Source organism: Anomaloglossus baeobatrachus, chromosome 11 (assembly GCF_048569485.1).
Source record: "Anomaloglossus baeobatrachus isolate aAnoBae1 chromosome 11, aAnoBae1.hap1, whole genome shotgun sequence".
Lineage (NCBI taxonomy): Eukaryota > Metazoa > Chordata > Amphibia > Anura > Aromobatidae > Anomaloglossus > Anomaloglossus baeobatrachus.
Window position 1 is genome coordinate 22,148,699 of NC_134363.1, and position 11,252 is coordinate 22,159,950.

At 44.5% G+C, this 11,252-nt stretch overlaps 1 protein-coding gene across 1 annotated transcript in view; it reads right to left on the minus strand.

The window, feature by feature from the left end:
* Window positions 1–1,328: 1,328 nt before the first annotated feature.
* SPACA6 (sperm acrosome associated 6) overlaps window positions 1,329–11,252 on the minus strand; it is a 19,542-nt gene continuing 9,618 nt past the window's right edge. The window contains exons 4-8 of the mRNA XM_075328070.1: window positions 4,251–4,283; window positions 4,088–4,165; window positions 3,902–4,005; window positions 1,857–2,016; window positions 1,329–1,691 (exon numbers count right to left, since the gene is read on the minus strand). Of these exons, the coding sequence (XP_075184185.1) occupies window positions 1,456–1,691; window positions 1,857–2,016; window positions 3,902–4,005; window positions 4,088–4,165; window positions 4,251–4,283 (611 nt within the window). The 3' untranslated portion in view covers window positions 1,329–1,455. The remainder of the gene's footprint in view (window positions 1,692–1,856; window positions 2,017–3,901; window positions 4,006–4,087; window positions 4,166–4,250; window positions 4,284–11,252) is intronic.

The window sequence follows — 11,252 nt, forward strand, 5'->3', positions numbered from 1 at the left end:
TTATATTCTTGTACATAGGGGGCAGTATTATAGTAGTTATATTCTTGTACATAGAGGCAGTATTATAGTCGTAGTTATATTCTTGTACATAGGTGCAGTATTATAGTAGTTATATTCTTGTATATAGGGGGCAGTATTATACTAGTTATATTCTTGTACATAGGGGCAGTATTATAGTAGTTATATTCTTGTACATAGGAGCAGTATTATAGTAGTTATATTCTTGTACATAGGGGGCAGTATTATGATAGTTATATTCTTGTACATAGGTGCAGTATTATAGTAGTTATATTCTTGTACATAGGGGCAGTATTATTGTAGATATATTCTTGCACATAGGGGGCAGTATTATGATAGTTATATTCTTGTACATAGGTGCAGTATTATAGTAGTTATATTCTTGTACATAGGGGCAGTATTATAGTAGATATATTCTTGTATATAGGGGCAGTATTATAGTAGTTATATTCTTGTATATAGGGGCAGTATTATAGTAGTTATATTCTTGTACATAGGAGCAGTATTATAGTAGTTATATTCTTGTACATAGGAGCAGTATTATAGTAGTTATATTCTTGTACATAGAGGGCAGTATTATAGTAGTTATATTCTTGTACATAGGGGGCAGTATTATAGTAGTTATATTCTTGTACATAGGGGCAGTATTATAGTAGTTATATTCTTGTACATAGGGGGCAGTATTATAGTAGTTATATTCTTGTACATAGGGGGCAGTATTATAGTAGTTATATTCTTGTACATAAGGGCAGTATTATAGTAGATATATTCTTGCACATAGGGGGCAGTATTATAGTAGTTATATTCTTGTACACATTTTACAAACTATAAATGATGTAATTCTTCCCTTCCTCTGATTGTCAGCTGTAATATAGGACTAATTAGACTGTAGTCTGTGGATTTCGGCCTCTTGAAGCTGGTGTTGTTGATGAGCTGATGGCGTTGTACATCCTGATGTGTGAGCGCCGTCCTCTTCGCCTTCTAACCTCTGGTTTTAGCGCAGGCACTTGGGTCAGTAAATGCGTTGCTGCCATTTGTCATCACTTTGAGCCGGCGGAGCAGCCGGTAACGGTCGCTGGAGCAATTAGAGACCCAATCTGACAGATCAGAGACTCTGCAAACTCGAAATATCAGACTTTGTGCCTTAATGAGTCGAGATCATCTTCAAACCAAAACAATGTTACAAAATGTAAATCTTGCAAAAGAAATGAGGCTTCCGAAGACTGTTACTCCTTAAACCAAAGTGATTTACGGTATAATATATTTTATTAGAAGGCGCCATTTATTTCTGGCTTTTACTTTTCCCATGTAGTCATTTTTTGGGGAATCAGGCCAATGATTCTTCATAGATTGGGTATTTTTGTTGACTCCAGGTGGATGGTGGTTTCTTCTTCGTGTGGCCTCTTATTCTCACGGGACCATACTTCTGGTGGCTTTTCACCAGTCCACGCTGATGGAGTAACGCCACAAGTATCCAAACACCAGTGTGAGGATCAGGCAGGAGATGAAAGCATAGAAGACATAGAAGATGGGGCTGCGGAAGTCTATTTTGACTCTTGAGGAGCTGGTTTCATTCTCCTTCTCCTCCTCTACCTGATCAGGTGTTCTTGACTCCAGAGCTCGGTGGAAATCTTCTTCTAAATTGTTGTCTGCATATTTTTCATTCCGTATCACTTAAAACAGAGAAAAAGGATGGATAATGATGGATCACAAAAAAGATGATCGGAAAGAGGTTTCTACTGTAAGAGCAGTACGGATGTCGTAAGCGCTTCTCATCTACTGTATACATTTATGTCACATATCAAAGTGTTATAGATATGACTGTGTCTAAGAGTTACCATCCAGATAGGTGAATCTGCGGAGTATGATGTCATCATCCTCATCTATGACCTCGCAGACATAAGTCCCGATGTGGCTCATCCTTGTAGGCTCGATCATTATAAAGAGGTCTTCTCCAGCAAAGATGTCAGTGAAGTAGCCTAAATCAGTCATCTTCAGCTGAGATTTAAAGCATTGATGAGATCACGGAAGACGTTAGTCATCAGAGAAGACCTTAGTCCTCACGGAAGACTTTAGTGATGATGGAAGACCTTAGTCATCACGAAAGACCTTAAAAATCACGGAAGACGTTAGTCATCACGGAAGACCTTAGTCCTCACAGAAGACCTTAGTCCTCACGGAAGACCTTAGTTAAGATGGAAGACCTTAGTCATCACAAAAGACCTTAGCAATCACGGAAGACGTTAGTAATCATGGAAGGCGTTAGTCATCACAGAAGACCTTAGTCATCACGGAAGACGTTAGTGATCATGGAAGACCTTAGTCCTCATGGAAGAACTTAGCAATCACGGAAGACGTTAGTCATCTTTGAAGACATTAGTCATCACAGAAGACCTTAGTCATCATGGAAGACGTTAGTCATCACAGAAGACCTTAGTCATCACGAAAGATGTTAGCCATCACGAAGACCTTAGTCATCATGAAAGACTTTAGTCATCACAGAAGACCTTAGTCATCACGGAAGACCTTAGTCATCATGGAAGACTTTAGTCATCACAGAAGACCTTAGTCATCGCGGAAGACGTTAAACATCACAGAGGACGCTAGTCATCAAGGAAGACGCTAGTCATCACAGAAGAAATTAGTCATCATGGAAGACCTTAATCATCACGGAATACTTTAGTCATCATGGAAGATGTTAAGTAGTAGGAATAAAGCTGGGCTCAACCGTTATATATAGGAGGTGCTTGAAGGAAAAGTCTACAGATACTGTGATCAATCCCAAGCACTCAATCAGACAAAAATAATGCAAATAAAGGATTTTTATTTGTGGATTATAAGCAAAAAGAAAAATGTCACTACCGATAGAGCAAAGCCAAGCCAACGTTTCGGCCTATGTTAGGCCTTTGTCAAGGTCTTGCGTTTGTGAGAGACCATAGAATATGGACGAGTTAAACGTCCGAGCAATGTACCATGGGTAGGGCGTTTTTACTTTTCAGGCATGGTTTGCCAGAGTCAGGGAGAAGCATAGGGCTAATGGAGAGGTAGAGGAAGTGCCTTCAGGGCATGGAATGGGGACAAGGTCCCAGAGGACTCTTTTTGCTTATAAAAATCCTTTATTTGCATTATTTTTGTCTGATTGAGTGCTTGGGATTGATCACAGTATCATGGAAGTCGTTAGTCATCGCGAAAGACCTTAGTAATCGCAAAGGACCTTAGTCATCGCGGAAGAACTTAGTCATCACGGAAGACGTTAGTCATCATGGAAGACATTGGTCATCACGGAAGACGTTAGTAATCATGGAAGACCTTAATCATCATACAAGACCTTAATCATCACGGAAGACCTTAGTCATCGCGGAAGACGTTAGTCATCACGGAAGACCTTAGTCATCACGGAAGACTCTAGTCATCACGGAAGACTCTAGTCATCACGGAAGACGCTAGTCATCACGGAAGCTCTTAGTCATCACGGAAGTCTTTAGTCATCATGGAAGACCTTAATCATCATAGACCTAAATCATCACGGAAGACGTTAATCATCACAGAAGACGTTAGTCATCACAGAAGTCCTTAGTCATCACGAAAGATGTTAGTCATCATGGAAGACCTTAGTCATCACAGAAGATGTTAGTCATCACACAAGACGTTAGTCATCACGAAAAACAGTCTGCACGGAAGACCTTAATCATCAGGGAAGGGAAGACATTAGTCATCACGGAAGACCTTAGTCATCGTGGTAGAACTTAATCATCACAGAAGACCTTAGTCATCGTGGAAAACCTTGGTCATCACAAAAGACGTTAGTCTTGTGGGGTAATATCAACGGAAGGCTTGGACGAGGGGTTGCAGTTAGGATTATGGATGAAACCTGATGGCTTACATTTCTAGCGTACTTCCAGATCACCTTCAGAAATTCCGGAAATTCGAACAACCCTTCACAAGGGATGATGGACTTGCCCAGCTCTTCAACTTTTAACATCTCAACTGAGAAGAAAGAGAAGGAAACAATCATCGAACCCAACGAGCGATAAACAAACTCACAAACTGATGTTAGAAGTTATCTTACGGGGACAGGCCACCGGAAATGTGCAGTCCTCCTGAGCACATCGGCTGCAGCTGAAGGTGCGGGCAGCTTTTTGAAGGCCTGGGGGGGGGGGGAGATAAAGAGAGTGAACACATGTCTAAGGGGAATGAAGGCTGTGGAGGTCACATCTAATTACGTTACTCACCACATGGAGGCATGCATGTAGCTGGTGGGTTACCTAATGGAAAAAAAGCTGATACAGTTGAAATAGTAACTTCAACTTTTTTACTATTATTTAGTTAATAATGGTCAGTCTTTAGAAAGTTATGATTCTTTGTAAAAAAAATTCCACAACCTTATATTGCTTCATTCTCTCTCAAACAGCATGCCGAAAGTTCTGTTTTAACTGCCCAATTTTTGCTCTTTTAGAAACTGCTTTGAACTGCTGCTCTTCCAAGAAAACTGTGACACAGGAGTTTTTCACAAAACTCGCCACCTTTTCTTTGCAGGGTCAGACTTTGTTCACATTGCTGAGTCTGACACTTCGTCCAATGGTTTTTCTGGCATTTCTGATCAACTCAGGCAGACTCGGGCATTGAACTGGTGTCTGCTCATTCATAGACAGGTTAGCAAGAGTTACCCTCTGCTAGCCTGCTCATTAAGGTTATTTGATCACATGTTGTAAGGAAGCCAATCACTTTTGCTCCTCTTATTTTTAGGCTGGAAGAAATCTTCTACCTACACCAACTATAGTTTATGCTGTGTTGCTTTGTGAGTTGTGGTGTCGCAGATTTGCTAGAGAAAGTGTTGATTTGTGCTTGGTGTTGTTGTGGAGTTTACCTGTTGTCTTGTTGTTTCCACCCTGCTCTTGTTTTCCTCCTAATATGTTATTGTTTTATACATCTGTGTGAGGGTGCTGTGTGATAGAGTTTTGGTTTCCCCTGTCTGTCTATGTCTGTCACACTCCTTTCCCGAACCCATGGTGGAGGGGGTACATGATCAGGACTGGTCAGGAGCAGGGCCAGGAAGGAGACTCACACATCCCCACCATTAGGGGTATCTCTGAGAATAGGGGTAGCTTCTTTGATTACATGTTGGAGGAAGCCAATCACTTCTGCTCTGATATTTAGGCTGGAGGAAATCTTCTACCTACGACAACTATAACTTATGTTGTGTTGGTCTGTGAGTTGTGGTGTCCCAGACTTGCTGGAGAAAGAGTTACTTTGTGCTTGGTGTTGTTGTGAAGTTTGCCCATCATCTTGTTGCTTCCTTCCTGCTCTTGTTTTCCTCTTAGTCTCTTATTGTCTTATACCTCTGTGTGTGCATTCTGTGTGACAGAGTTTTGGTTTCCCCTGTCTGTCTATTTCTGTCGGTTAAATCACACTCCTGTCTCTGGTCCCCCCCTGAAGGAGGGGAGGGGGTATAAGATCAGGGCTGGTGACAAGCAGGGACAGGAAGGAGATTCAGTCATTGACCTTCTGTGTTCTGATTCATAGGCAGGCTAGCAAGAGTTAATTTCCGCTGGTCTGCTTGCTCTTTTGGACACATGTTGTGGGGAGGCCTATCACATCTGTTCTCCTTCTATTTATGCAGGTGGAATCCTTCTACCAATGCCAGCTATAGTTTATTCTATGTTGATCTGTTAGGTGTGGTGTCCCAGACTTTCTAGTGAACGTTGTGCTTATTGCTTGGTACGGTTGTGGGTTTTCCCTCTGTTGTCTTGTTGCTTCCTTCTTGCTCTTCTTTTCCTCTTAATCTCTTATTATCTTATACCTCTCTGTGTGCGTCCTGTGTGACAGAGTTTTGGTTTCCCCTGTCTGTCTATTTCTGAGGGTTAATCACACTTGTGTCCCATGCCCTGGGTAGAGGGGCAGGTGGTATAAGATCAGGGCAGGTCGGGAGCAGAGCCAGGAAGGAGACTCGGACATCCTCACCATTAGGGTTATCTCTGAGAATAGGAATAGCTTCTTTTATTCCATGTTGGAAGGAGGCCAATCACTTCTGGTCCTCTCATTTTTAGGCTGGAGGAAATCTACCAATGCCAAGTTTGTTGGTCTGTGTGTTGTTTTGTCCCACACTTGCTGGATCAAGAGTTACTTTGTGCTTGGTGTTGTTGTGGAGTTTACCAGTCATATTGTTGTTTCCACCCTGCTGTTATTTTCCTCCTATATTGTCTTATACCTCTGTCTATTTCTATGTGTTAAATCATACTCCTTTCTCGACTCCATGGGAGAGGGGGTATATGATCAGGGCTGGTCAAGAGCAGGCCAAGGAAGGAGACTCAGACATCCCCATCGTTAGGGGTATCTCTGAGAATAAGGATAGCTTAGTTTTGGTTTCCCTCGTCCGTCTATTTCTGTAGATTAAATCACACTCTTGTCCTGGCTCCCCATGGGGAGAGGGTATAAGATCAGGACTGGTAAGGAGCAGGGCCAGAAAGGAGACTCAGACATCTCCACCATTAGGGGTATCTATGAGAATAGGGATAGCTCAGGTTTGGTTTCATCTGTCTGTCTATGTCTGGAGGTTAAATCACACTCTCCTGTCCCAGCCCCCCTGGGAGAGGGGGTATAAGATCAGGGCTGGTCAGGAGCAGGACCAGGAAGGAGACTCAGACATCCCCACCATTAGGAGTATCCTTGAGTATAGGAATAGCAAAGGGCCCTCTAGTTTGAAGACCAGCTTAGGAGCCCCGGTTTCTTGCTATCTCTCCGGTATGCGGTGCTCGTTTTTTGCGTCTGCGTGTACCGGCGAGATGCTTGGGCACATGGTCGGCTTCCCCGTTCCTGCATGGCGGCGCTCTTTACAGAGTCAGCCCACATGCAGGGACTATATAATATAGAGAAAGCCTGGCTCTACTGCTATAAATAAGGTGCTGTGGGGTAAATAAATATATCACAAATAGCAAAACCCAAGCACTCAGAAAGAAGAGGAGAATTAATTTTGATGCAAGTGTTTTTATTAACAACCAATAGACTGCAAAAGTGTGAACCCTGACATATAGCAACAACCAACGTTTCGGTTATGACACCCTTATCAAGGTAGTTGCTTTATATAGAGATGCTATGTAGTACGGGTCAGCACAGACAACCAACAATAAAGATTAGATGGAGGGCATCGCATTTTGCAGTATGCAGTGTCAAGGTGATGGTGGTGGGATGAGGAAAGTCAAAGGTGTGGAAGAGAAGACGCCTGCTTTGATAGTCCAGGACGAGCTGTAACAGCGGTGGCAGACAGCAGCTGCAGAACTACAAGGCTCAGCATGCTCCATTCACTAGTGTATGCAGGAGAGCAGATAGCAGCTGCAGAACTACAAGGCTCAGCATACTCCATCCAGGACTGTATACAGGAGTTTTTACACCCCAAAAAAATTACGTGGGCTTCGCCATGTTTTTGTATGCTAGCCAGGTACAGCAGGCAACTACGGGCTGCCCCCAACCCCCAGCTGCCTATTTGTACCAGCTGGAAAACCAAAAATTTAGGGAAGCCCTTTTTTTATTTTATTTCATGAATTTCATGAAATAATTAAAAAAAAAAAAATGACATGGGCTTCGCCCAATTTTTGTGTCCAGACAGGTGCAACTAGGAAGCTGGGGATTGGAATCCTCAGCGCAGGGTGCCCAAGCTTTTTGGGCACCCCTGCTGTGAATTGAAGTCTGCAGCCGCCCCAGAAAATGGCGCTTTCGTAGAAGCACCATCTTCTGGCGCTGTATCCAACTCTTCCACCTGCCCTGGTGACGGGTGGCTCGCTGGGGTTAGGGCTAGCTGTATATTATCAACTGGCCATGAGCCCGAAATTCATGGTGTCACGCCAATATTAGACATGGCCACCATGAATTTTTAGGACAGATAAAAAAGACACAACACACAGAAAAATATTTTTATTAGAAATAAAGCACAACACAATTAGTGACTCCATCTTTATTGAAATAAAGAACCCCCCTTCGCAGTAATCCTGGGTCAAGGGTCCCGCGCCGTCCAATCCGGATCCAATATCATCTGATCGGTTTGCTGGAAGGCAAAGCAATTAGATCATGTGTCAGGTTCAAGGGCCTGAATCACATGACACAGCAGCTGATTGTATAAATGGCTTTTATACAATCAGCTGATGCATCAGTGCCAAAAATAAAAACTACACACTTTAGTGCAGACTCCTGTCCGACAGCATCAGCTGATAGTTTAGCCGACCGGGCGGTAAAAAGCCGGCCTCACTGCTCGACTTCTAGTGTCAGCTGATTCCGTCAGGTGACCGCATCAGCTGATCATCGCCAGGTCTGAGAGAGAGAAAAAAAAGAGAGAAAAGAGAGAGAAGAGAGATATAAAAGAGATATAAAAGAGAGAGAAAAGAGAGAGAAAAGAGAAGAGAGAAATAAGAGAGAAAGAAGAAAGCGAGAGAAGAAAGAGAGAGAAGAGAGGAGAGAGAGAAGGAAGGAGGGAGAGGGAGAAGAGGAGAGAAGAGAGAGAGAGAGGAGAGAGAGAGAGAAGAGAGGAGAGAGAAAAGAGGAGAGAGGAGAGAGAGATAGAGAAAAGAGAGAGGAGAGATAGAAAAAAGAGAGAGAAAAGAAAAGAAAAGAGAGAGAGGGAGAAGAGGAGAGAAGAGAGAGAGGAGAGAGAGAGAGGAGAGAGAAGAGAGAGGAGAGAGAGAAGAGAGAGAGGAGAGAGAGAGAAGAGAAAGAGGAGTGAGAAGAGAGAAGAGAGAGAGGAGAGAGCAATGCAGTCTCATTCCGTTAACTGCTCCGATTTTAGAGGTGTGTCCCACGGCTCACAGCTGATGTCCGGCTCCTCCCCTCACTGCAAATTACATTTAATTATAAATAAATAATTATAATTTAAAATAAATTAAATTCTTTCTTAGGACAGCCAGGATTCAAACTTGTGAACTAATTCTCCTGAGGCAGTAGCTCTATCCATTGAGCCACTGCCTCTCATTAAAAGCATAGGAAGATTTGGTAATCTTGACCTCTATACTGCAGTAGAGAATCCAGAAGCAGATTGTTCAGCTGCGAGGATGGATGGAGGGATGGTGAAAGGAGGAAACACTGGCACCATTCAGCGAGCTAACCGCTCAATCTTCCTATTTCAGGTTTATACACGCATTATATGGCTTGTAAATTTCCTTGCATTCAGGCCATGGTGCTCAATCCAATGAAAGGCCACGCTTTTCCCCTGACCTGATGTCGAATAAAACAGCTTTTGTTTACCGCATATTTGGTGAGTGCCTTCCGTCTCTTTTCACATGGACTGGATGGATGGATGGATGGAGGGATGGATGAATGGAGGGATGAATGGATGGAGGGATGAATGGATGGAGAGATGGAGGGATGGATGGAGGGAGGGATGGAGGGATGGATGAATGAATGGCTGGAGGGAGGGATGAAGGGACGGATGGAGGGATGGATAGAGGGATGGATGGAGGGATAGAGGGATGGATGGAGGGAGGGATGAATGGATGGATGGAGGGATGGATAGAGGAATGGATGGAGGGATAGAGGGATGGATGGAGGGATGGAGGTAGGGATGAAGGGAGGGATGAATAGATGGAGAGATGGAGGGATGGATGAATGGATGGAGGTAGGGATGGAGGGATAAATGGATAGAGGGATGGATGGATGGATGGAGGGAGGGAGGGATGGATGAATGGAGGGAGGGATGGATGAATGGAGGGAGGGATGGATGAATGGATGGAGGAATGGATTGAGGGATGGATGGATGGAGGGATGGATGGAGAGATAGAGGGATGGAAGGAGTGAGGGATGAAGGGAGGGATGAATGGATGGAGAGATGGAGGGAGGGATGGAGGGAGGGATGAATGGATGGATGGAGGGAGGGAGGGATGGAGGGATGGATGAAGGGATGGATGGAGGAACGGATGGATGGAGGGATGGAGGGATGGCTGGAGGGATGGATAGAGGGATGGTTGGAGGGATAGAGTGATGGATGGAGAGATGGACGGAGGGATGGTGGGAGGGATGAATGGATTGAGGGATGGATGAATGGATGGAGGGATAGATGGAGGGATGGATGGATGGAGGGATGGATGGGGGGATAGAGGGAGGGATAGAGGGATGGATGGAGGGAGGGATGAAGGGAGGGATGGATGGGAGGGATGGATGGATGGATGGGAGGGCAAAGACCGGCACTACCGCACTCATCACCGCACACATGCAGGCACCTTCACCCCAATTATCACCGCACACGCAGGCATTACCTCAGTGACGTCCCCACTGACAGCGCGATTCACTTCAGTTGCTGCATGGAGCTGATAGAGAGCGCTCGTGTTCTACTGCTGTTCTTGTCAGCTTCATGTAGCAGAGCTGACAGTGTCGTGTGGATTACGTCGGACATGGAGGGGTATTTGGGGATTTTAATAAAATGGTGAAAGAGGGTGTTTTTTTGTTTTTTATTCCAAATAAAGGATTTTTTGCTGTGTTTGTTTCTTTACCTTCACTTACAGGTTAATCATGGAAGGTATCTCGGGGAGACGCCTGGCATGATTAACCCCTTATTACCTCGATTGCCACCGCACCAGGACAATTCGGGATGTGCCGGGTAGAGTCCCAGGACTGTCACATCTAATGGATGCGGAAATTCTGGGCGGCTGCTGGGTGATATTGTTAGGGTGGTGGGCTCCCCATAACGTGGCGCTCTCCATCCTGACAATACCAGCCTCCAGCCGTGTGGCTTTATCCTGGCTGCTATCAAAATTGGGAGGAAACACAGGTTTTTTGTTTTATTTTTTTATTATTTATTTATTTATTTTACTGCACAATATAGACCTGTCCGCCGGCGGCTGTGATTGGTTGCAGTGAGATAGCTGTCACTCAGCTTGCGGTCGTGTCTAACTGCAACCAATCATGGGCGCCGGTGGGCGGGGAAAGCAGGGAATACCAGATTGAATAATGAGCGGCAGCCATTTTCAAAAGAGGAAAGGCAGCCGGAGGTTTGTGACAGCGTGCAGCGAGGCGCCCGTGATTGGTGAGTAGGAAAGGGAGAGGGATTGTGCTGGGGACGCAGATAGCAACATGCGCACATAGCCTTACTGTGAAAAGCCACGGTGATTTTGGGGATTGAACCGTTCTCGAACGGTAACTCGAACTGTCGAGCTTGAAGCAAATTGTTCGAGTTCGTCGAATGACTCGAACACCGCCCAAAATCACTCGAATTTGAAATTGGCGATCCTCGAACCTCGCTCATCACTAGTCAGGAG